Source organism: Choristoneura fumiferana, chromosome 12, assembly GCF_025370935.1.
Source record: "Choristoneura fumiferana chromosome 12, NRCan_CFum_1, whole genome shotgun sequence".
NCBI lineage: Eukaryota > Metazoa > Arthropoda > Insecta > Lepidoptera > Tortricidae > Choristoneura > Choristoneura fumiferana.
In genome coordinates, this window is record NC_133483.1 from 16,094,123 (window position 1) to 16,121,300 (window position 27,178).

Consider the following 27,178-nt stretch of genomic DNA (forward strand, 5'->3'; position numbering starts at 1 on the left):
GGGTTGTTTTTAATGCTTCAGCATTATACTGTGCCATTTTCAGATTCACAACCGTAATGACGCAATAATATTGATTTTGTATCCTTATGCAAAGTAATATTATGAGATATGTCTTATTCTCATCGATATTCTGTGATGTTAATATTCTGCTTTACAAAATTATGAGAAATGATAGTATGAGAAAAAATATATGCGAAAAGCAATTCGGTGATATGATGATTCTGCGCAAGGTTGTTATGAGAAACGAAATTATGAGATTCGATTTTATGCAACATATTAGTGAACCCAATATCACATTTGAAATTGACCACGAGCTTTATGATGGCCACCTGTTTGCGAATAAATTCAATGGTGTATGTGAAGTTTCTAATCCGCGCTGGGCCCGCGGGAGAGCTACAGCTCAGGTCCTCTCATTCTGAGAAGAGGCTTGTGCCCAGCAGTAGGCCGTATGTATACAGAGATGATGAATTAGATCAGCATTGTTCGGACTAGAGCAGTGCCTGGTGATCGTAACGTAAAGTCACCGAAGTTTTCCATACTGGTTGTACGGAAAAGTGGATGCTTATGTCAGGGCACCGACTGTACATGACAATATAAGTTTTATTTTACATTTACTTACTTCAACCGGCGGTATTTCTTCAACAGAACGCGACACCACTTCCGACCATCTCAAAATTCCGGGTAGAGTGTTTTCTGTCACGAGCGTTGTCCGTTCAATCCAGAGGCTCTGTAGAAAAATATTAAGCTTGATGGAATATTATGCTTAAAAAGCTTCTCAAACTATAAGCAAAACAATGCTTATCCATTTTAGGATGCACCTAGGAAAGAGTACGTGTTTACCATTGCATATTATAAGGCGTCCTTTCAACTACCACAAACCCAAAACCCAATGTTTACGCAAAACGTATTTGCGAGTACTTGTTATGAAACATTCTTAATGAGCTACCCGCCGACACTCGCACTCGTATTTGTTAAAATACAAGCCATTGTAAGCGAATTTTGAAAGCGGCTTATCTGAGTTAGTCTGCAACCTACTGACTCCTGTGTGGATAGGAGAAACAATGAGTGAGCTCAGCGACAGTTAAATCTATTAAGATCTGGCTCGCAAGTATATTTAAATTTGTAATATATTTTTGTTCATTTATAAAAAAAAAAAAAATGGGAGAGGATCGGGCTGCCAAAAGAGCGTACGTGGGACGACCGACTGGTCGCAACCCGATTGGGCGACCCAGGTACCGCTGGGAGGACAGTGTCCAGGCGGATCTGCGACGTCTCCAAGTCGACGACTGGCAAGAGGCTGCGCACGATCGGGACAGATGGCATGCTCTCGTTTCGGAGGCCAAGACCCTCTTTGGGTCCCTGAGCCAAATTAGTTAGTTATAAAATAAAATAAAAACTAATCGCGCGTGTAGCATGCACGTATTAGCGTGCATGTTTGAACATTATTGAAATTATTGATAAATACAAATTAATGTGTAATTCTTAGATGAATGATTGGTCTCGCGCGCTCGCTCGACTAGATACCGCGCTAACTAAAACAAAACGTTCGTGAATGCGGCAACTCAATATTGTAGTGTGCGTAAGAACGGTGTAAGACAATTTGCAAGGATGCTAGTGTGCGTGACGAATTGTGTTGCCAGCTGCTCCACTGTTACCCGAATTATTGGGAAAATAAATTATTCTGTGGTCTATTAAGTTACTGGTTACAAAATGTATCTTGGGAAATACTTAGAAATTAGGAAGTAATTAAGAGTGAATGTATTAATATGTTTGTGTATAGGTTAGGCGTAGGTTTCTTCTTTAAAAAAATGATAGGTATGATGTAGGTATATCAATGATCAGGCCTCACTTTTAATTAAAAAATATAAATATTTAAGGACATTCAATATTTACAAATTATTACTGAAAATTCTAAGTTTTGCGTACTTAACACGTTGCACCTATAGTTAAACCTAATATAATGTAATTAAGACTAAAATAAAAATAATTGTTTACAAAATATACATACATAGGTACATGCATACATACATACTTACATACATACGCTTGAAAAACATAACCCTCCTTCGGGCAGTCGGGTAAAAAAATTTTCGTTTCCCGTAATACCTAAGTAAATCAGCTGATCGGGCTTTTGACTGGGAAGACGAAAAACATTTTTAATTTTAAGACACATTCACCCTTTAATTAAATAGTGTCGGGTAAAAATTTATACACCTTCAGTGTATAATATCACAAAGATAAACATTAAATAATATAGAACTAGGTTATGTTTATATAATAACTAGTTTTTACCCGCGGCTTCGCACGCGTAAATCATTGGATACAGCAGTTGAATTGAAATTCCGGGATTTTATTAAATTCTCGTGGGAATTCCCTAAAATAACATCGTGATTTTCATTGACGTTAAATTAAAACATCCATGCCAAATTCCATGACTCTAGACCCAGCGGTTGTTATTTCGAGATTTTATCCCTATCCCGTGGGAATATCGATATAAAAAGTAGCCTGTGGATTAACCCAGATGTCCAGATATCTACATACCAAATTTCATGACTCTAAGCCCAGCGGTTATTAGTTCGAGATTTTATCCCTATCCCGTGGGAACATTGAGATAAAAAGTATTTTATGTGTTATTCCAGACGTCCAGCTACCTACATACCAAATTTCATGACTCTAAGCCCAGCGGTTGTTATTTCAAGATTTTATCCCTATCCCGTGGGAACATCGGGATAAAAAGTATCCTATGTTTTAATCCAGGTTATAAACTAACTTTTCGCCAAATTTCATCCAAATCCGTCCAGCCGTTTCAGCGTGAAGAAGTAACAAACATACTCACTCACTCACTCACTCACAAACTTTCACATTTATAATACTAGCTTTTACCCGCGGCTTCGCACGCGTAAACTATTCGGTCTGGTAGTTGCAATTGAAATTTTCGGGATTTTACAAAATTCCCCTGGAAATTTCCAAATTTATATCGTGGTCTTCATTGAGGTTGTGTTGTGAATAACTGTACAAAATTCAAGACTCTAAACCCAGTGCTAAAATTTCAAAATTTTTCCCTATCCAAATTCAAATTCATAAATCATTTATTCAGTAAATAGGCCGCAATGGGCACTTTTACACGTCATTTTTTTAAATACCAGCACTTTCGGAAAGACCATCATTGCCAAGAAGAATGCGCCGCAAGAAGCTTGGCAGAAAGTAATTTTTTCAAAATAAAATAAGTACAAATAAAATACTTAAAAACTACAGTAAGTATACAATTAAAGAAAAAATTACAAAATAATAATAACAATAATACACGGATGTATGGGGTCCCTTAGTTACAAAACTATCCCGTGGAAATATCGGGATAAAAAGTTGCGTATGTGTTATTCCAGACGTCCGGCTACCTACATACCAAATTTCATGCCTCTAAGCCCAGCGGTTGTTATTTCGAGATTTTATCCCTTGTTATCCCGTGGGAATATCGGGTCAAAAAGTCACTTAAGTGTTATTCCAGATGTCCAGTTACCTACATACCAAATTTCATGACTCTAAGCCCAGCGGTTATTATTTCGAGATTTTATCCCTATCCGTGGGAATATCGGAATAAATAGTAGCCTATGTGTTATTTCAGAGGTTCAGCTACCTACACACTAAATTTCATGGCTCTAAGCCCAGCGGTTGTTATTTCGAGATTTTATCCCTAGGTATCCCGTGGGAATATCGGGTCAAAAAGTCACCTATGTTTTATTTCAGACATCCAACTACCTACATACCAAATTTCATGACTCTAAGCCTAGCGGTTGTTATTTCGAGATTTTATCCCTATCCCGTGGGAATATCGGAATAAAAAGTAGCCTATGTGTTATTCCAGAGGTCCAGCTACCTACATACTAAATTTCATTGCTCAAAGCCCAGCGGTTGTTATTTCAAGATTTTATCCCTAGGTATCCCGTGGGAATATCGGGTCAAAAAGTCACCTATGTTTTATTCCAGACGTCCAACTACCTACATACCAAATTTCATGACTCTAAGCCTAGCGGTTGTTATTTCGAGATTTTATCCCTATCCCGTGGGAATATCGGAATAAAAAGTAGCCTATGTGTTATTCCAGAGGTCCAGCTACCTACATACTAAATTTCATTGCTCAAAGCCCAGCGGTTGTTATTTCAAGATTTTATCCCTAGGTATCCCGTGGGAATATCGGGTCAAAAAGTCACCTATGTTTTATTCCAGACGTCCAACTACCTACATACCAAATTTCATGACTCTAAGCCTAGCGGTTGTTATTTCGAGATTTTATCCCTATCCCGTGGGAATATCGGGATAAAAAGTATCCTATGTTTTAATCCAGGTTATAAACTAACTTTCCGCCAAATTTCATCCAAATCCGTCCAGCCGTTTAAGCGTGAAAAAGTAACAAACATACTCACTCACTCACTCACTCACAAACTTTCACATTTATAATATTAGTAGGATTAGTAGGATTACGTTAGATACTTAAATAAAATAAGTTATTAAAATTTATCATCATTTAATGATGATAACAATAAAATTCAATTTATTAAAATCTCAACCACGGGGAATTTCATTCTTGTGTACGCGGCAACACAGAATGGCGTTTAGGGTTCATGTTATTTTATTTTGTAATTTCGAAATTATACGATATTTACTGATGGTATGTGATCCCAGTGTCCTTCTTATTTCTTGTAGTATTATTTTTAAACAGTTTCACTGCGAAAACTGGCATTTTACTTCGGTTTATGACCAAAATTTAACAAAAATTCGGGACATGCACATTACGCACAGTTTGCAAAGCGACTGACTCGCCTCGGGCTCAGGTACGCCGATTTCGGCGTACTATTTGTTGCCGCATTTGACAAGTATGCCGGTGGTATCTAGTCGAGCGAGCGCGCGAGACCAATCATTCATCTAAGGTGTAATTAATAATTGTAAGTAACTGACATTCTATACCCGAACAGGGTTTCATGTACTGACCATCTGTGTAAACGACCATCTTTGTAAATGAACATGAATTTGAATGAAAAAATGAATATGAATATGAACATTCACACCCAGTTAAACAGTTATTATTCAGTTTTTTTTTTATCCACCGACGGACCTTGAACTCGTTATCCTTGTCGATGGGCGGCTTATGCAGCGGCCGGTCGCACAGGAACGTGTTGACGTTGTTGCACGCGTAGAAACGGCGCGCCTGCTCCGGAGCGTTCGCGCCCCACGTGCGCCGCGCCGCCACCGGCTTCACGTTGCAGATTTGGATGTCTATGGCAAATAATAACGGAGTCGCAGATTTAAATCACAACAAATGGGGGAGGCCTATGTCCACAAGTGGGTGTCCTACAGCTGATATGATGATTAACTTAAATTCGACGTCACTGAGTTACCTACCGAAATAAGATGCAGTAAGCGCGTCAAAATTTTTTTTTATTTTTTTTTCGACTGGATGGAAAACGAGCAAGTGGGCCTCCTGATGGTAAGAGATCACCACCGCCCATAAACATCTGCAACACCAGGGGTATTGCAGATGCGTTGCCAACCTAGAGGCCTAAGATGAGATACCTCAAGTGCCAAATAATGAAGTACATAATCAAATTTCAAATAATCAAGTGTACAAATGTTTTGCTGGAGTTCCGCGCACTATCGTTCGAAATTCTTGACAATGCAGGCTTTTTCTGAGATATAAAAGTCTTACTTTCTACATATCTGTCTATCGGGTCTCCGAGTCAACCTCGTATAAGAAAGTTCAAGAAAGTCGAATAAGCAACCATTTTAGATACAGATCCTAAAGTAGATGTTCCAATTTCATAAAATTTCATATACGAGGTTGAATCACAGACCCGAGCATATAGGAGCACCCCTGTCCGTCACGCTCACGCGTCATTACCAATTTGTGTGCGTCAGTTGCGCGATCGAAGACCTCTAAGACCTTTACTTGCCCGAATTTCACTTGCCATACCAACGTTTGCCATAAAATATATAGAACCGTGCTGTTTTCAGGATTTTTTAAAAATTACATCTTAGGTTAATTTAATATCAACATTGAAGAAAATACTATTTCAGGAATAAGTTACTTTATGGCAAATGAAAATTATGGAAAACGATACATTATAAACCCGTGTGGTGTCGGGTTGGAATATCACCTCTCCATTTTTTCCGTGGATGTCGTAAGGAGCGACTGAGGATATAGGTTAAGGTATACCGTAGGCGACAGGCTAGCGACCTGTCACTATTGTACCGTTTTTGTCAAACTTAAAACCTAAACTTGCTAAAAGTCGCTCCGAAGCGGTAACGTTTCGTGTGCTCTGCCTACCCCATTTGGGAATACAGGCGTGAGGTTTGTGTTGTGTGTGTGGTACATTATGGCATAGGAAATTCGAGAAAACGATAGAGAACCAGGCAAAGGCTGTGCGACAGTAAAACAAAACCTTTTCATGCTTTAGTAGTAGTCGCATGAATTAAACGACATGCGAAGTTGTCTCTCGCCGTTTTCGGCCGGCCTCCGAGTTAACTGCTAACCCAGGATCAATATCTCCCTAAGCCAGGTTTAAGGCTACTAAATCAGTTAGGATACTCACATTGTGAGTCGTTCGCGATGATGGACTCGTCGGGCGGCGTGTTTCGCATCATGATGTGGGCGGCAACGTACTCCGCCTGCAGACGCTGCGTGAACGCGCCGATGCGTTCGTAGTCGTGACCTCGGTAAACGAACTGCTTGTTCTAAAAAAAAATGACACTTCACTTTCACTGGGTCCGAATTAAATTTTACGGCTGCGCATTTGCATCATTTTGCGTTGTATCCACGTAAGTATTCCACTGAATCTTGTATCTTTAAACGAGCAATTCTTGTATATTTATATAGGTATTTCGAGGATCTCGGAAAACGATTTCGATAAAATTTGGTATGTGGGGGTTTTCAGGGATGAACGATTGTTCATCGATCTAGCTCGATCTTATCTCTCAGAAAATGGGTGTTATCGAGTTTTTTAACTCGCTCGGTCACCCAGGTACTAAGAGATACGCACCTAGCACCCGGGCGCAAGGACGAATAGGGAGTCCATATAAAAAATACCAAAAAAAATATTGCCGACAGTGAGGTCCTAGCTCCTAACATGGTAAACATAGATTTGGCAAGTCAGCGGGCATTCCCATCAAAAAATAGGCATCAGCAACGCATTATGACGTGGTCACTTTGTATCACAAGGGATGTCAAGCAATAAGTCAAATTTATTAGACTCCATGCCTTATTGTACGATATCAAAGGCAAAATCAATAAATGTCAGGTGTTTCCTATCATTAATAAATTCAAGCAATCACGAGTCGAGCGACAAGTTTATTAGTCATCAACATTAGTGATTGGTCTATGAAAGAAGTACAGAATCCCAAAACGCACTTACCCTTACAAACAAAGGGCACCCTTTCCCGTAGAACCCGACCCGGAAGTACTCCGGCTCGGGTCGCAGCTGAGTCATTATGGAGTCGAGGAAAGTCGCGTGCGTGCGCAGGCAGGACGCTAAACGCGCGTAGTCGCATAATTTCACTTCGTACAGGGTTGCCAGTTCGCGGAGTAGAGGCAGGCCTTTTTCCCAACACTGAAACCAAGGAATTACGAGGACTAAAGAATTATGATAGTTGAATTAGGCGCTACTTTGCATGAACAACCTCCTTCATGCTTCAAGCTTAAACCCTGGTAGCGATTTAGATGAAATTTGGTATGGAGATAGTTTAAGACACCGGAAAGGACATAGCCTCCGAGCCCCCCTATAAATAACATAATAACATAGTTTTATCTCGGATATTATCATGATTGCCGCGAATAGCGACAAACGTATTATTTTTCGAAGACAAGTAAGTGGGCTGTTTCCAGTGCATTATAAACAAATTACTCACCTTTCCTCGATCAAAATACTGTAGTACTTGATTGTACAGAGCTTCTTTACGCTTCCACTCGGGTGTTTCCGGGTACTCGGGATCCACGCCAACTTGATCGCTCTCCCAACTCAATGTCTCCGCATACAACTAGAAATAACGACAGTAACTATCATTCAGAGAACGCTATGAGGATCAGGGAACCAGATTGCCTAAAGTTTTTGACGCTCGCCATCGACACAGTTTTGTATGCGAAATCTGTCATTTCATTGCGATCGCGAGCGTCAGAAACGTTAGGCAATACGACCTCTGATTTATATCCATGTCTTTCTTGAGGACATATCAAAGCCAAGGTTTTACAGCCATATTCAGTATTAAAAAAAAACTCGTTTCTTTTCGGCACGACAGTTTTTCTTTATTTAATTTTAATATGTAAGATTATCCATGTATAACTTTTTTTTTATTATATTACTTTTAGACGTGTCGAATTATCCATACTAATATTATAAATGCGAAAGTAACTCTGTCTGTCTGTCTGTCTGTCTGTCTGTCTGTTACGCTTTCACGCCTAAACCGCTGAACCGATTTGGATGAAATTTGGTACAGAGATAGAATAGACCTTGGGAAAGAACATAGGCTATCTTTTATTGCGAAAAAGAGGCTTTTAGGGGTCGAAATAGGGGATGAAAGTTAATATGGTGGAAGTTCATCGCTGTCGAAGATAAAACCATGAAACTTGGCATTTAGGCATTTAATAAGATATAAGTCGATATTTGGTTGAGCTTTTTTGAAAATTCGACCTGTGAGGGGATGAAAGTTTATATGGAAGGTCTTCATTATCGAAGATAAATCGATGAATCTTTATTAAACTTGCTATTTCGGCACGTGATAAGAGATAAATAGATATTTGTTCGCGCGTTTTTTAAAATTCATCCTGAGAGGGGGTGAAATAGGGGATGAAATGAAAGTTTATCTGGAAGATCGTCATTGTTGAAGATAAATCGGTGGTTCTTTATGAAACTGGGCACGTGATAAGAGATACATAGATATTTGTTCGGATCGGATCGGGGCGGAGGCAGGGTGGCAACGGAGTGGAGCGGAGGCAACGGATAGAGCGGAGACAATGCGGGCTACAGCGGAGGCAGTGGATCGGAGTAGAGACAACGGAGCGGAGACATCGGAGCGGAGGCTGGCGGAGCGGAAGCTGTGGGGAGGAGGTAGCGGAGCGAGGCAGTGGAGCAGAACGTAGCGGACGCTGCTGAGCGGAGCGGAGACTGGAGCTGATTGATGGTGATGGTGATGATAGTGGTGCTGATTATAATGATTGATGATGATGATGGTTATTGTGGTGATGATGATCGATGAATATGAATGACAAAAAAATTGTTTATAAAAAATGTCTCATTTGAAAACTTTACCTGCGGGGGGGATGTTAGCAGAGGGGATGATGCAGTGTTAGCAGAGCCTATTAAGCTCATAAGAAAAATGTACGCAATGTGAGGTCATCATGAAAAAAATTATGATTTTCAGATTTTTCTTATTTATTGTGCTATAAGAGCTACCTTTATGCAAATTCCAAGTTTCTAGGACAGCCAGCAGTGCGCTATAACTTTTTCTGTTAAGGCGATTTGTATGAAAACACCTTTTTAATGACTGTAGCCAGTTTAATACATCAGTGACTGTAGCTTTTGATTGCATTGACTTAGAAGTTTGATTTTTTCACAGCTATCGGGACTATTGACCTGAGTTTAGGATTTAATTTCAACTAGATACCTATACCCCGCGCGTTTACGAGATAAAGGGTCTTGACAGACAAGCGGACGGACGGACAGCAAAGTGATCCTATAAGGGTTCAATTTTTTCCTCTTGAGGAACGGAACCCTAAAAAACATTTGTTCTGGCGCTTTTCAAATTACAACCTATTTACTTGAAAATATGGGGATGAAAGTTATTACGGAATTCCAAACAAATTTACTATAAGTATATTTATCGGAACTCTGTGTAGCTAAAATGCCGTCTTAATTATAATCCTACCCTCCTAACTTACAATAAAGGACGTAAGGTGTCAAGAGTTCACTATGAAGAATGAGTCCTTTTGTGTTGGCAGGGTGGTTTTGCTAAAATGTGGCTACCCGCAAAATAATTATGTTTTACTAAAGAACATGGATGGATGGAAGAACAAAAAAAATTCATATTCATAGCAATGTATTGAAATGGTTATTTTCAGTAAACCGTAGAAGTTTCTATGTGCTATTATTGGCAGAATAGGTATCCTAAATACATTAAATACTTCCCAAAGTTACTATTCCACGCGGACGAAGTCGCGGGCAAAAGCTAGTGCAAAATAAAATGATTTTTTATTCTTTCTTTTTGGAATCTTGATTGATTTAAAAAGCTAGTGCCTGTTACTTACCAAAAGCGTGCATCCTGCCTCGACAAAGTTGTCGGAAGCTATATGAAGATCATGTAGTTTGTACACGTAGCGCAGGTACATTTCCTTGCGATCGATCTCGTTCTTGTAAAAGCTCTGAAACAATTCCAAATCAAATTATGAAACTATTATTTTATTGGTCAGAGTTTGATAAGTAACAATTTCCTACATAACAAAATGATTATAGTTAAGAACATAATTTGACTACATCGGCGTTGGCGCGGCAAATTGCATAATCTGGCGCTCGCCAATGAATGAGGACTATCGCGTATGAATTCGCCGATAGAGGCGCTAGTGTAGCGTGAGGTCTCCGAATGTCAAATCTCATAGTTTTTGGGTGAGCTTCGCGGGTTTATTTATAATTAGAATAATTTTGTGAATATTTTGCATTATCTGAAATTAATTATGGCTATTATGCGTTACGGGGCAGTGAATGTCTGTGTTTCGAGACAGTTTTGTCTTTCGGAAAATTTTGTCCTCCCTTTTTTATTCTCGAACAAAACGGGACTACGCAACACTGTGGTTGCTCGATATTTTTATGGTACGGTTTAAAGGTGTATTACATATTATTTTAATCTAAACTTAGTTTTCACGCCCGTAATAACAGACTTTGAAAGCCACACTCAAAAACCTCACGCAACAGTGTCGTCATCTAGAAAGACAAAAAACGATAGCCCTCATTGGTCACTCACGAGGAGGTTGACGGTGGCAGCCATCCGCTTGTCCCGGTGCTCGGCGCCTTGCATGACGGCGCGGTAATCCAACAGCCGCTCCAGCAGCCGCGTCACGCAGCCCACGAACGCCGCGCCTGCCTCGCGCCAGCCCTCCGTCGACACGCGCTCCATTAGCCTACAAGCAGCAGTGGTGTAGGGGTAATAGCACGCAGCACGGATTGCTGAGGACCTGGGTTCGATTCCCAGTGCTGGTCTCTTTTTCTGGTTTTTCTGTGCATCCATGTCTCAGTTTGTATTTTCCTACAATCAGTGTAAGATACTGAACTGCGAGGCATCCTTGTACGGGCGTTCGTATTTATACATATGTTAGACATAAATTAGAGACTGCTTGCCAGAAACAACAGACAGTACTGGTGCGACCTACAAGCCGTACCGGGACAGAAATTTTATGTTATTACCTACTAAACTGACGCAATGAAGCAAACCAGCGGTGAATGTTTACCAAAACTAACTTTGTATATACTTACACAGAACTCAGATGCTCCCTGCCGCAGTAGCATGTGCAATAAAAAGTCAATGAGTAATTAAAATGTTTTTTTCTTATTGCAGCTTATTTTAATATCTTTTCTCAAACATGACATGAAATATTGACGTTGTGTTACAAATGATAGGCCGAGAAGTATCGCGCTGCAGGCGCTGAGGCTCGCCTGCCTGCGCGCGGTCACTCTAGCGGCCTGCAAAGAGATTTCATACAACTTTGCAGGCCGCTGGCCGGCAATGCGACCGTCTTTTGGTTCAACGCGCGCTCTGCGACAAGGCGCACGCCCACACCCAGCACCACAGTCCAGCACGGCACGCGCGCACGCAACAGGGCGACCAGACTAGCGTCCCGCCAGCTTGTTTTTTTATTTATTTCATGTCATGTTTGAGAAAAGCACTATACAAGCCTCGGCCGGAACGTGGGGTTGCCGGCCTCTACAGTAACGTACTATAACAGTACTCCTGGCGGCTTTCAGTTGTTGCAGTACAAATAAACACCGACTTGAGGAATATCTAGAGGAAAACACTGACTGTGTCTTCAGTCAATTACTCACAGTTAATAGAATCGGACTCAATCGGACAAAATGTATGTGACTTTGTCGGAATCTATGAGATGACATTCCGTAAATTTACACATTGTGAAGAAATCCTGCGAACGCCTTATAATAGTGCGTGCGAAAATTTCAATCAGCATTGGGTCTGTTTTGGAACTACAGCACAAGCCCTTTCATTCTGAGAAGAGGCTTATGGCCAGCAACGGTATATGTATAGGCTGCAGATGATGACACCTTACAGTAATTTATACTCACACACAGTCAAACAGCCGCCGGTAGTGGTCGTCAGCCTTATTGTCAGCCACGAGCGAGTCCAGTTTGTCAACTAGCGCCGCCTCAGTCCTCCGCGCGGAGCCGGTGGCCGCTCTTTCCGCCGCCATTAGGGACACGAGAGCGCCGAGTGCGGCTCTCCGTAACTCTCCTACTAGAGTGATCTCTAGAAGAGCACCCACAGCGCCCGGAACTAAGTGAAGTTGCGCAGGACCTTGGAATTTAAGAATATAGTAAGGCTTTTCATCCTTCGTATAAAATATTTCAGAGAAAGATAAAACAGAGAATGATTTGTCGTACAGACTAGTTTAGTCTTCACGAGTAGGTAGTTAAATATCTAAATAAATAAATATCATGTTATAATTGACACCAATCGACTTAGTCCTAAACTAAGCAGTAGCAAAGTATGTACAAGTCCACTGAGACTATCGCAAAATGATTCTACAATAGTAGGGTTATTAGTCTATCCCTTTACACGCGGGAAATGAAAAAAAGAACCTACGTACTGTGCACGGCGACAGAAAAAATTGCCTAATATTTTGCATGGCTCCGTGTCTTAAGCATACAAAAGGCTAAGCTAAGTTACCTAGGCGACTCCAGACTGCCAGTACTTGGAGGCCGGCGGCGGCGCGCATGCGCGGGCGGTCGGGGCCGCGGCCGGCCCAGCGCTCCGGCGTGAGCGCACTGGAGGTCACTAGCGCCACGCCTAGTTCCATGTAGCCCGACCATAGCTGGGAAACGTTGCTAAAGTTAAAAACTCAGGCGTTGATACAATAGCAAGTCATCTAGTTCAGCAAATAAATTTATTATTTCTTTCTTCCTTTCAAATCAACCATATTGTTCTGTTACCTGGGAATCGAACTGCGGCGGTTCGTCACCAAGAAATCTTTCCAATAAAGGTTTAGCTAGATCTTGCAATGCCGACAATAGCACCTTGCAGCTTTGCACTCTCAGCACCATCCAATCGGCAGGGAACACCTGTAAAATATTTGTCCCCAATACATTTTACGACAAGTTTTACTAATTTTTAGGGTTTAGAATTCACTGGTCTGTCCCCAGCTTAGAAAGAAACCTATAATTTTGAATGGGTAAATAATTATATCAAACAAAACGGTAACATAAAAGCTCAACAAAGTATAAAACAAGTATAAAACGGATTTTAATGGGGTTTTACTATCAGCTAGAATTTTTTTCACGGGTGTTTTATATATATGACACATATACAATACAAGCGACGCGTTACAGCTTCGCGCGGGTTTAATTTTGGAGAAAGGAAGCTAAAAAAAGTAGCGAAGGAGCACGGTACAATACAAGCTTTATAATACATAATGAAATATCTGATATTTTTTTAAGTAGTAGTCTTTCTTGTCGAAACCCATCAGCTTTTCTTACACCCATTTTTACCTGAGCGTTGGATACTCACGTCCTGTTCAATAAGATGCCTGAACACGAGGAAAGCTCGCATTAGGAAGTCTTTCAGCGGTTTCCTGTCGTGCGGGTGTGGCGCCAGGTGGCTCCACAGACGCTGGTAGTGCGCCGGCTTCAGTAGTTCCATGGCGCCCAGCAGACCAGCTACCATCGACCCCTGCAAAGCGAAGATGGCTTGGCTGTGTATAATATTGAAGAATTTGTTTTAGCCTAATTATCATAGCTTAAGCATTTTTAAGTGACGTTCACTCGAAAGGTAAGGCGCCTACTGAATGCACGCCAGTGGATATGGCAAATATCGTATTATACATACACCGAGTTTTTCTTTTTGACAGATAGTTCAGTTTATTGATAGAAACTACCCGGCAATTAACATCTTGAAGAAATAAAAAAATGATTTTTTTTTATACATAATTAACTTCGCAATCATTGTTAAAGGTCAAATTGTAAAATTCACAAACTTGACGAGTGACATGGACGTTAGATATAAAAGAGATATATACATACTATTATTATAAATGCGCAAGTGTGTGAGGCTACTTTTTGTCCCGGAAGAATGCAGTTCCCGGAGGAACAGCGCGCGATAACCGAATTCCATGCGGGTGAAGCCGCGGGCAAAAGCTAGTCTCTTCTATGTAAGAAAACTTTCTTTTTTAACCTGCTTTTGCTAAATATGTGTGAATTAGTTTCAGACTTAATAAACCTCAAAAATTAAGAAACCTTTACTCTTAACTCTTATTATTATTATCCGTTGCAAGATTCCTTAAAGTTAAAAACAGCACATTGCTTAAAGTTACAATATACTCACCAGCACTGGCGAGTTGCCCCCAATCAGATGCAGGACGGTCTCCACCAAGACATCGAGCGTGTTCAAGCACAGGACGTCCACATCCGGGTCCAACTCGTCCTCGTCGACGGGCTCGTCCGGGTCCTCTTTCCTCCACAGCAGGGAGACGAGCTCGCCGAGCATCTCCGCGCACTGGGAGAGTTCGTCGCGGCGCGCCAGGTGGACTCGGAGGTGGTGGCACGCTGTGGTTAGGACTATGTTGCGGGCCTCTGGAAATTGGGAAATGATTTATTATTTAGCCTGAATCATAAGCTAACATATACATATATATACAGTCGAGAAAATTGAATCAATTACCAGTAAAAAACCTTTCTGCTACTGATGTCATGTTGTCATGTCATACATTTGTCAAAGAAATCATAGCAAAATTAATTATGAAACCAGTCCACCCTGGTAAAGTCCAGTGCAAAAATATGTATCTATTCGAACCACTCAAAAATATGTTACCACGGCTTTAATTCACACAGCATTCTGAGCTTGCTTGCTGTAAAGTACGACAGCCCAAGACTTGCACACTGGGTTTTTGAATTTTATTTCTTTAGCTTGTATAATTTAATTTAATTAATTAATTTTAAGTACTAACTTTAGGAAATAAGCTCTGTTACTAATCATCTATGGAGTCCTGTGTATTTCGAAATAAAGATTATATTATTATTTAATACATATTACACTTGACTGTCTGTACGTACGTGATTCAGGTTTTTCGACTATACATCTAATATCCAGTATTCTTTTAGGGTTACGGCTACATACTTAGCTACTAGGATGAATACATACCTCTCACTTGAGAGTGCGAGTACGGCGTAGAACACTACAATGCCGAAAAACCCACTATACTCTACCTTCTTGCAGTTCTTTTTTCAGTAGTGCCCACTCACCTGGGTCCTGTCCCAAAGGTCCTTTCAGTATCTCCTGTGCGGCCGCGAGGCGAGCCTTGGCGAGCGCCGGCGCAGCGTTCGCGGCCGGCGCGTCCAACATGGCGGCCGTCACTCGGGCCGCTTCTACCGGGCCCAGTGCTGAGGCCACTTCTTTGGCCACGCTGGCCCATGACGTCATTAGGGCCACCTGTAATGGGAACAGTAGTTGAGAACTGTGAGAACTAGAGACTTCTTCGTTTTATTAGGGTATCATTAAAGTAATGATTAAATAGTGGCCTGAAAATATGAAATGTGCATGTCAGCTACTTACTTTCATTTTTATTCAAAAAAATTCCACTATGAGCACTGGCTTTATACTCTTTTACTTACGTTATTCATTCATCAGATTCTATAGTATGAATCAAATAACTAAACGTAGACACTATGGAGTACTGCGCGTGAGATAATTTAATTTGCCTTCTTTGACATGGAACTACCGGATAGCCCAGTGATTAGAGAACCTGAATACGAAGTTTGAGGTCCCGGGTTCAATCCCCGGTTAGGCCAGCTATTTGTATAAAAATATCTTGTATGTTTAATATATATTTAGGTATGTATCTATTTATTGAAACATACTTATCCGTTGCCAAAAAAATCTTTTCTTTCTTTTGGGATTAGGTCGATTGGTGTTAAGTGTCCCGCAACATTTTTTACTTTTTATTCGTAGTACACTTTTTGTACATACTTGAGCGGGTGCCAAATGGTCCCTATGCGGATGCTGCGCTAAAGCCTTCAGCGCATGCAGCGCAGCCCTGACATCCCGCCTGAAGCTGTCCTCGTATTGGCCGCCCGTAGCGCGCGCGAACAGCCGGCGCGACCTCACAGCCAATCGGAAGACGGCGCCGAGCGAGCGCAGGCACTTTGCGGATTGGCTCCTGGCCTTCCGCGCCGGCCGCCCATTCGGCGCAGTGCTGCACTGACGATAGGAGGCCTCTGGGGAAGAAAATAAACCACAATATTGACGGTGAAGTACCAAATACCTAACTGATAAATCTCGAACATGCAACTTAGGAGGTTTAGCTAGGGGGTGCTAAGGTTCTCAATCGCATGTCAAAGGTCATTCAGTTAGGTAGGAGGTATTGGTACTTCGCCGTCGATATAGTTCGGAATGGAGTCCTGACACAATAGTTGTGATTACTACTAGGTATTTGGCGTACAGCAAGTGGATGAACGGTTACGGTGCTCAAAATGATCTACAAACGACTCTACCGCCAAGGTCTATGTTTGTATGTCGCGGACAGATTAGTGTCGGTAAAAAAGTTAATTGGCCTAAGTAATAGCTGCGAGATCGAATCCCTTTCGTTACCCCCGAAAACTTTTTCGTTTTTATAAAATCTTAGAATTTCTCGAGCTAATAAAACAAATAATTTAAACAGATTCTGGTGATTTAAAAACCAAGGAAATTGAGCTATTTTGTGTAATTATGGCCTCAATGTATTATTTATAGATAAGTTGCCAGTTCAAATTACTTTTTCAAACTTACTTGTACACCAGGGCAGCTGAAAAATGCTCTTCTATGTAAACATCCAATACAGGTTTGAAGTGCTGGAATCGACTCTCGTCCAGCAGACTACAGATGGACACTAGCACCAAAAAAACTGTTCCGGAATGTGGAGTGCTGAAATAAAATTGAATATCAATTGAACAAGATACGAATACTGCGTAAAATATAGAGAGAGCCTTATAAAGTATGTAGGAAAAAACGTAGGTCTTCTTATCATAAATAGTAAAAAGTGTGTGGCCGTTATTTGAACCTGCCGTCGAATGAACGTGAGGCCATAAAGCGTTTCAACCATCGTCTTCTGCATTGCCAATATCGACAAATGGCTCAATATTCGTACCTTTAGAACAGGTCATCATATTTTAAACAAGTTTAAAATACCCTGGAGCTTCCTGTACATTACCTATTGCCATCTTCAGTCGAGAATAGGGCGAATAGAGCGTCGAGGACATCCCTCAGAAACTTGATCAGCTCCTCGCAGCTGAGCCCGTCTCCCAAACGCAACACCCTGAGCAGCGTCTCCTGTACTTTCTCAGGCCTGGCGCGCCATTGCAATAAGGCTAATAAATCCTCTGTGAAAAACACCAGACAAATTAGTTTCCTTTTAGCGAACCTTTTGACGAATATTTTGTTCAAAATCACTTTAAACTAAAACCTTTCACAACACATGTAGAAACGTGCGGTAAGAAAGTTACGCCTGTGCTACACATGTATGTTTTCTGCATAGGTTTTGTCCGTGAATTCGTCAGCCATGAACTCGCTTATCGCTATCCCGCAGTAAATAGATTTTTTTTGGGTTAAAACTATACTACACCCTTCCCAAGGCTCTCAAAATATCACACCCAATTTCATAAATTGGTTTCGCATGATCAGGTAACAGACAGAGAGACAAGTTTATTTCGCATTTATAATATAAGAACGGATAGATTGATATGGATGCAATAAGGAGGTTCCAGGCTTTCTTGATCTAGCTTGACTTGACGTATTAAAGCACTCTTTAAATGGGTAAAACCTGTTAGTTTTTTTATTTGATGCTATATACGAGTATATATCAGATGTTTAAAAAAAAGAAAAGAAAAGAAAAGAATAAATTTAGTTTACCGTTTTGTGTAAGCTTAGTTGAGCATAGCAGCGTGCTTATGGTGCAATTCTCTTTCGAGCTTCTCTGGAAGGACACCACGACTCCGTTGGTAGGCGCGCGCGCCGCATCCGTACTGCATGAGGGCAGTTGGAGGTAGCTCGCTGAAGCTAACCTGAAGTTAATATAGTAAGAATAAAAATAAACTTATTTGCCAAAACTAGGCACAACAAGACAATTGAAAACAATAGGAAAACCCTGCATAATCTAATATAGTAAAAAGGAAGAAGTCAAAACTAACAACAGATATAGCACTAAATGCTCATAAATTCGCTAAGAAACTAGTTATCACTGTACGGTCAGCCAAATAGACTATCATTTTTTTAAATAACTTCCTCTTAAAATAATTATGTTGCTTCAGTCAAACTTTCAAGTCGAAATATACGTCTTATCGACGTGACATGCAAACGATAATCAACTTCAGATAGTAGACCATATTTGACTAATGGTACTAAGCTAGCAGACCTAGTCAAGCGAGTTAGCTCGTTGAAGTTGCAATTTGCAGGCCATATAGCATGGAGAACAAATGAACGTTGGGGTCGAAAAGTTCTGAAATGGAGACCGCGGATCGGCAAGCGTAGGACGTCCACCAACGCACATACGACCTAGTTAAAGCCGCAGATTCACGGTGGACGCAGGCTGCTTCCAAGCGAAGCAACTGGAGATCTATGGGGGAGGCTTATATCCAACATTGGACGTCCTACAGCCGACGATGATGATGACTAAGCTAGCACGCGCCAGCCGTGCAATGTCTTACTTGGTGGGATCGTCGCATTTGTAGACGTATAGCTCGTGAGCGCCGTCGCGGAGTGTCGCGCCGCTCGCCTCCATTAGTCTGGCGAATGCGAAACCAAACAGCTTTCGCTCGTTTTTGTCGCGGGCTGAAATGAAATAGCATTCGATTAGTGAAAAACCGGTCAAGTGTCGGGCCTGTATTCTGTATTCATGTGCGACAAATATTCAACACTAACAAAAAAAGTTAGATGGGCGCAACTATTCACCAATCATACACCATGAGGATGTGCTAGCGGACAGTCCTCCACAAACCCTATACTACGAAGTTCCGCTGACGCTAATATTATTTAATACGAGAGTGACCGTACGATACGAACTTTGATTTAAGAATTTCTTAGTAGCCCCCCATTTACGAAACTATTGCCGAGCTGTGGACAGGATCACCAGGTTATGGAACGAGAAAACGGACACATAGTCACATACTATTTAAATCTCTCACAAATTTTACTAAGTTGGCGGTGACTCGCCGCCCGTTGAATAGGCCCTTCAATCTGTCACCCACTCGGGGCAACGAGGAGGCAACATTGGTGGAACGGCTAAAGGCGTTCCTGGAGTTTAAACTTCGAAGTACATACCAACTCACCTCTTAAGGACACACATCCATCCTTCGAGCATTTTGTTCTTACGCTCCACTCTAGGCGGCCAACTAAGGCAAACTAGACACGGGATGTGCGTATAGCTGTGTGAAATGTACACTATGTGTGTTACGTGTACCCCCAGAGGTCTCCGGTTCTTGGTGTCGCTACGCACCAACGGTGCCACAAGCCGCCCTGCTATGACTGACTGCACTAGTGGACCACAACACGAGCGGGCGATGGGGTTACTATTATTCGCTGTGGTTGAGAAACAATGCAAAAAAATCATCCTCCATACAAAACCACGTGATTTTATTGGCAGCTGCATACCGCATTTCGCTCCGTGATCATAAACAACTTACTGGAACAGTGTCGGAATTCTATCCGTACGTGGGCGTGCGTGAACGTCTCCAACGGCACCGTGAGACGCAGCTGCTCGCCCCACGCGGGACTGTTGTTGTGATAAAGCACTAAAGACTCGTAGAGAGTCGCACCGCTACCGCTGGCGCCCCATACGCAATCCTGGACAAATCATCAATATATATTTTAACGCCACCTAGAGGAAGCGTACTCTGAATAGTAAAGATAGGAAAATTTACTCAAGGAACCTCTTTTATTTAAATGAAAAAATCTTTTGAAAAAAAACAAAATGTAATCCTTATGATTATGACTAACCCTATCGATGTAAACAATAAAACGTAACGTAACGTAATAACGTATGATTACTTTTTGTGTTTTAGTCTCTATTCCGGAGTGTATTTTCTAAAATTTTTGAATGCAGTTGTGACTTTTTCTTAAAATAATAAAATGTTTACTTTCATAAATTTTTCTTAATTTAGGCTATAATTTTCCTTCCACGTGGCGTTAAAAAATGCCACCTTGTATTTATTTGTATTTGAATAAAAACGCCGTATACATACATCAATAACTTGTCCAGTATTATCATGAACGGTGACAGTAGCCAGTACATTTTTGGCGGTACTTTTTCCTCCACGTTCAAACTCGGCCTTCTCCAGCGTCAGATAGAGGTCGTTGCGGACGTCCCCGGGCATGATGACGTCAGGGAAGCCCCGCTTGGCTGTGACGGTGGCCCCGGAGGCGACGGCTTCAGTGATGCTGCCGGCGTTGGTTAGAAGCCTTAGGGCGACCACTATGCCTGGAAATGTAGTGTTACTGTTAGCACACAGTAGCTTACCAATAAACTTAGAATAGTTGGAAAACCCTCGCCATTGTCATTTCAAATCACCGCAGGGAAACTCGCTTTAATGTAAAAAAAAAACAACATCGCAATCGGTCCAATCGTTTGAGAGCTACGATGCGAGACAGACATCGTCGTCAAATTTATAACATCCCTCTTTTTGCGACGGGGGACAAAAAGTAGCAAAAGACTTTAGTGATTTGTCACTTTCAGTCAAATGACACGTGACAAACTTTTCTAGTACCTACTGTTGTTTACTAAGACCTACTTTTGAGCTTGAGTGTACAGTCATATTCACACCAGATATTGTATCACAAACAAGGGAGCTACATAAAATATATAGGAGCCCATAACTAACTGAACACATCTTTTTCAGTACCTTGACAGTTACGATCGTTATTATAGTGACTTTAGAATCAACTTAGGTATATCAAAGACAATTCAGCTGTAAGACTACATTTTGTGTTAACATATTACCATAGTTGGGCTGCCCAGGAAGAACGTTACATTTGTTCGTTTGTTTGCGTATCAGCATGTCGTGGAGTTGATGAAAGTCTTTTTCTTCGCTTTGGTAAACCTGAAAACACAATGAGTTATTAATTTATTAACTAAACGAGATTATTTTATATACAAATACAGATATAAATTGCGAAAGCGCTAATCGTTAGCAACAATCATCTCATCAGTCTCTCCTAGGGATCTTGTCACAAATTGTACAACTGACAGAAACAATGATTTGCATATCCTGCAGGTTTGTTGTCAATGACGTGGGGTGCTCGCAATCACATTCACCACTTTTGATTCGATTGACGATACGGACGACGGCATTTCGGCATGTGTATGATGAATAAAAACATATTTGAATCCATGTCAAGGATGTTATTTTTATTTAAGTAGGTACTGCATAGGGTGAGATTAAAATACCGTGTTATTGCCAGGCAGATCGCTCTATAGCGACAAGGCCGCCTATTGCATCATTGTGAATTATGTTATGACAGCAAGAGAGAACACCCACAACAGCCACCCGGACAGGTCTGCCGGCTGCCTCAGAAACTCAGACAGAGGCAACATGCGGCATGTCTTAGCTCAGCTCGCAGGAGAGATCCATCACAGACAGACCCAACCCACTTTAAAAGTATACTCCTTCTCGACAGGCGTCTGCCCCGGCTGCCTCAGAAACTCAGACAGAGGCAACATGCGGCATGTCTTAGCTCAGCTCGCAGGAGAGATCCATCACAGACAGACCCAACCCACCTTAAAAGTATACTCCTCGACAGGCGTCTGCCCCGGCTGCCTCAGAAACTCAGACAGAGGCAACATGCGGCATGTCTTAGCTCAGCTCGCAGGAGAGATCCATCACAGACAGACCCAACCCACCTTAAAAGTATACTCCTTCTCGACAGGCGTCTGCCCCGGCTGCCTCAGAAACTCAGACAGAGGCAACATGCGGCATGTCTTAGCTCAGCTCGCAGAGAGATCTTAAAAGCTGCATCAGAAACTCAGGGCTGCCTGAGTTGCCGCTGGGCAACATGCGGCATGTCTTAGCCCAGCTCGCAGGAGAGATTCATCGCTGACAGGTCCAACCCACCTTAACAGTATACTCCTTCTAGACAGGCGTCAGCCCCTGATGCCTCAGAAACTCAGACAGCGGCAACATGCAGCATCTCTTAGCTCAGCTCGCAGGAGAGATCCATCGCTGACAGGTTCAACCCACCTTAAAAGTATACTCCTTCTCGACAGGCGTCTGCCCCGGCTGTCTCAGGAACTCAGCCAGCGGCAACACCCCGGCGCCGAGCGGCCGGCGCGCGACCGGGCCGCGGCGCTCGCCGGTGCCTCCGCCACCGCCGCCTGCGCCCGCCCACCGCCCTACTCGGACCACCCACGCCACAAGCCACAGCTCGCGGGAGAGATCCGTCGTTGACAAGTCCTAGGAAAGGGTCAAAGTCATAATTTGAGGGCAAAGCAGTGCCCCCACCAAGTCGAACAAAAACGAAGGCTAAGAACGACCTACCTTTTTGGAACCGTTTCGTTTAATATTCAAACCCTCATAGCTTTGCCTAGATAATACTAGATAGCTCAAATTCACAGAATAGGACTTTTTAAACCAGGGTCAGGACCGAACTTAGGGGCTTGGCTTTTCTTTCTAAGGATTTGATAAGGATAACTTTTTTACAGCGAAAGCGGCTTACCGCTTCTTCTCGCTTCGCTTCTTCGGAGACATTCGGAGTCTTGACCGCCAGTTTTAGATGAAACGTTTTTGGTGTTTTATTTCACGATGTTTTCCTTCATCGCAAAGCTCGTGGTAAATTTCAAATGTAAATCCGCACATGAATTTCGAAAAACTCAGAGGTGCGAGCCGGGGTTTAAACCCGCGACTGCTGCTTGAGAGGCGATAGGTGAAACCACTAGGCCACCACGGCTTAAGTGCGTAAACGTACGGAAACCTGCACAAACCTGCGAAGCAATTCAATGGTCAGTGTAAAGTTCCCAATCCGCACTGGACCCGCGTGGGAACTATGGCCGAAGCCCTCTTGTTCTGAGAGGAGGCCTGTGCCCAGCAGTGGGACGTATATAGGCTGGGATGGATTTTTATTTCATTTAAGCAATAACAAGCACGTATGAACGTCAAGAAGTCTAAGATTGGTTCGGAAAAGACATCTTTTGAGAGGAAACTCTGAGATTCAGAAGGCTCGGGCTAGTTCCCACACGGGCACAGTGAGGCCTGGGAACTTCAGACACACCATTGAACTGCATCATTGGATTGTGCAGATCTCCTCGCAATGTTTTCCTTCACCTTCAAGCTCGTAGTAAATTTCAACGAAAATCAATATCCACATGCAATCATCCAATCAACATAAATATGAATATGATTAACAAATTTCAAGTCAATCAGACTATTAGAAGTGGATAAAATCACGGAAGAATAAAAACAAGTGGAAGTGCTATGTAGGTGCAGCGTAAGTAAACGTGCCACGAGCAAGCGGGGCGGTACGCTTACTCGATGACGTAGGTATTCCTCCATTAGTAGGTTTTTTTTCCTGCTATCATTTTTACATTCCAGAATTGAGCAATACGGCATAATTATTGTAAAACAAGGAATGTCGCGACACTACTAAACGTGATCATACTCTACGCAATGTTGAACTCGACTGGCATCGAGTAAACGTACCTCCGCTTACTTGTGGCACGCACCGCTGCACCTACATAGCACTTCCACTTGCTTTTATTCTTCCGTTATCAAAATCAACTTGCAAGATTTGAAACAAACTATTGAGCTCAAAGTTAAAGATTTTTACTTCCTTTTGGAATTACCTGTTTATAATCTCATGTTCTTCCCCATTCATGTCTGCCTTGCGTATAATTTTTACTTGGTTTTTCCTTTCTGAGTTACGAGAAGTAAACCTACTTCTATAAGTCTTTATATAGCGAACAATTCTGCTAATAAACGCTGCATCAACGTATTGTATTTTTAGTATTATTTGTATTTCACCTACCTACTTATCCAGTATGTTTTCTCAAAGGTTCTCTGCCTTTTCCCAAGTCAGGATTTCCTCAGAAACTACTTTTTTTGGAATTTTCATATTTCATAAAAAGGCAGCACCCAAAAACAACACTTTACGGGCTTTTTTGGATGAAACTTTTTCGCTGCAACTGTATATAAAGGCCAGCCATAAAATAAGTACCTACAGTCAGCTGCAGAGAAACTTGACACCACCGCGATACATACATATATCGTAGGGGAGTCACCTTTCTCTGCAACTGACTGTAGGCACTATCTACGAAAAGTAGTTCAGATACTTACCGCAAACAAGGTGCTATTGGCGTGCAGCCTATCCACATAATTGGAGAAACCGTCTCTAGCTATTCTGACTCTAAATCTTTCTGAAAGTGGCTGGGCTCTTCTCGCGTCATGTAGCCATAGTAACAGTTCCGCCTCGTCGCCGCCCGCCGTATGGCCAAAATCTCTCATGCTGCACATTAGATGGTGGCTCTGTACGGTTGTGGTGCCGCTGGGGGTGGTTATGTTCGAGAGTGTACCGGAGTTGAAGCTGCTACCTGAGCCACCAGCGCGGCGGAGCGTGCCTCGCCACTATAAACGAAATTTCAATTAGTGAGCGAGATAAACCCTTTAATCACCTAGTGTCTGATACATCGGACATGTGAACAATTATACGCATACATGTAGGTGGTTATTGAAACTTGGATCTATGTTTCCCTTTGATGGCAAAATAGACGTAAATAATTTGCATCTGCCTACGAAGTGGACTAAAAAGACAAGATAAGGTTGTCAGGAATTGCAGAAAAGAGACAGTAGTCGTGCATTGAAGAACATTATATAAGTAACAAAAGTGTACAGATCTATTGAATAATGTTTTTCCATCATAATTTGTCGCATAAGTAAGTAATTTATCTTGCTTTCTCAATTATCTTCGGTAAAATTCAGTAAGCTAGTTGGGAAAGCAAGAAAAATACGAACTCTCCCGACAAAGTACGATGGCAAAACATTATTCACTGTATTTGTGACTATATTGAGGCGATAATAACCTCAGTTTACTGAATGTAATCATAATGGTAATCTGACTTCTTCAAAAATTAGCCACAATGCATACTTAATATCATAAAATCTTAAGTACAAGTCTAAAGTTGATAAGTTGGGTGGTCTCTAGTCTCGAGACTCTGAAAGGTCAAATTACTAGTTGATAACCAGTCTAAAGACATTAAACGCGCTGTCTGGATAAGTTGCACGCCACGTAATTGTATCTATGCAGAACTAGCTTAGGTATTCCAACGGTTCCGCACTCGTGGAAGAATAATCAATTCCCCTATTCCTAATCATTTTGAAACAATCATTCTTATTGTACAGTCAAGGGCAAAGATATCGACACGACCAAAGTTACAAAAATATGTATACACGATTTTATGCACTTAACATTAAGATCGTGTATACGTATTTTTGTAACTTTGGCCGTGTAGATATCATTGCACTTGACTGTACTTACATTACGATTCTCAAATTTATCAGTTATTTGTCAGTTAGTCACAGTACTACAGTATTTTATTTTCAGCCTAGTGGTTATTCATCATCATCATGATCATCAGCCGGAAGACGTCCACTGCTGAACAAAGGCCTCCCCCTTAGAACGACGCCTCAATGAACGATAACTCGCCACTTGCATCCACCGATTTCCCGCAACTCTCACGATGTCGTCAGTCCACCTGGTGGGAGGCCTGCCAACGCTTCGTCTTCCGGTTCGTGGTCGACACTCGAGGATTTTTCTGTTTCGCCGAAGTTGGACCTACCCAATTGGACAACTTAGTGGTCAACAACTTCGAGTGTATCGTTCCCAGCGATAATCGGCACAGATAAGACCGCGATAGTGATTATTGGCTCTGATTAATTGCACAACTATTGTTAGTCTTCCGAAAGAAATATATTGACAACCGGATGGCCAGGTGGTTAGAGAACCTGACTACGAAGCTGGAGATCCCGGGTTCGATTCCCGGCTGGGGCAGATATTTGTATGAATAATACGAATGTTTACTCTTGGGTCTTGGATGTTTAATGTGTATTTAAGTATGTATTTATCTATATAAGTATGTTTATCCGTTGCCTAGTTCCCATAGTATTTACAAGCTTTGCTTATTCAATTGGTGTCAATTAAGTGTCCCATGATATTTATTTATTTATTTTATGTACCAATTTTTATATCATGATAGCAAAAAATGTAATTAAATCTAAAAATTAGTTAGCAAAACGTTAATGCATATTAACAACGATGCAAGTGAGTCTTCTTTAAAGAAGTTTATACAAGTGCTATTCAAGATCTAATGCTATTACGTTGTCGAGTTGATAAAATTATTGAGTTGGTCGCACCACAAGTCGAATGCGAACATGACATGCAAAATATAAAATTGTTTGATGACAGACAGAACTGAACAAACGGTTTGTTAACAACGACAACTATTTTGTGACTGGAAATTGTGCTATCAAAAAATTAAGTGATCATGAAAAACCAAAGTAGCCATACAAACATGGCAATACCTTTTTACCGCCCACCCCAAACATCAAGGGAGTGTCTATGAGTACCTGAGACACCCTGAGACATCAATAGAACCTGGTATATGACTCAACTAACTATCTAGTATGTGTAGTATTCTGTCCCGTAACTCAGGAGACACCAGTGATAGGCACTTGTCCCACCGCCGACGATGAGCGAGAAGCGAGTAGAGCGAGTAACTAGAAACGAGTGGGCGAGCAGCGAGAAGCGAGTGTAGTTTTGTCGCTCGGCTGTAAGCGAGTGTTCGCGTGCGACGGGCGATTACTCGCTCCACTCGACTCGCTCGTGCGGGGCGGCCGCCAAGCTGACATCGCTGAGCGAGTATCTATAGCTCAGCGAGTTTTATAGCTCTTGTCGCTGCGACAAAAGATGTAAG

General features: G+C 41.8%; 1 protein-coding gene across 1 annotated transcript in view; it reads right to left on the reverse strand.

The window, feature by feature from the left end:
- LOC141433497 (dedicator of cytokinesis protein 3-like) overlaps window positions 1-27,178 on the reverse strand; it is a 78,948-nt gene that overhangs the window by 11,714 nt on the left and 40,056 nt on the right. Inside the window, 25 exon segments of the mRNA XM_074095551.1 lie at window positions 620-727; window positions 5,111-5,271; window positions 6,585-6,726; window positions 7,404-7,598; window positions 7,897-8,025; window positions 10,289-10,402; window positions 10,999-11,155; window positions 11,508-11,525; window positions 12,330-12,558; window positions 12,931-13,075; window positions 13,194-13,322; window positions 13,768-13,929; window positions 14,581-14,828; window positions 15,498-15,684; window positions 16,222-16,398; window positions 16,400-16,469; window positions 17,020-17,154; window positions 17,441-17,609; window positions 18,139-18,290; window positions 18,933-19,056; window positions 19,908-20,067; window positions 20,466-20,701; window positions 21,221-21,320; window positions 22,458-22,670; window positions 24,546-24,833. Of these exon segments, the coding sequence (XP_073951652.1) occupies window positions 620-727; window positions 5,111-5,271; window positions 6,585-6,726; window positions 7,404-7,598; window positions 7,897-8,025; window positions 10,289-10,402; window positions 10,999-11,155; window positions 11,508-11,525; window positions 12,330-12,558; window positions 12,931-13,075; window positions 13,194-13,322; window positions 13,768-13,929; window positions 14,581-14,828; window positions 15,498-15,684; window positions 16,222-16,398; window positions 16,400-16,469; window positions 17,020-17,154; window positions 17,441-17,609; window positions 18,139-18,290; window positions 18,933-19,056; window positions 19,908-20,067; window positions 20,466-20,701; window positions 21,221-21,320; window positions 22,458-22,670; window positions 24,546-24,833 (3,948 nt within the window).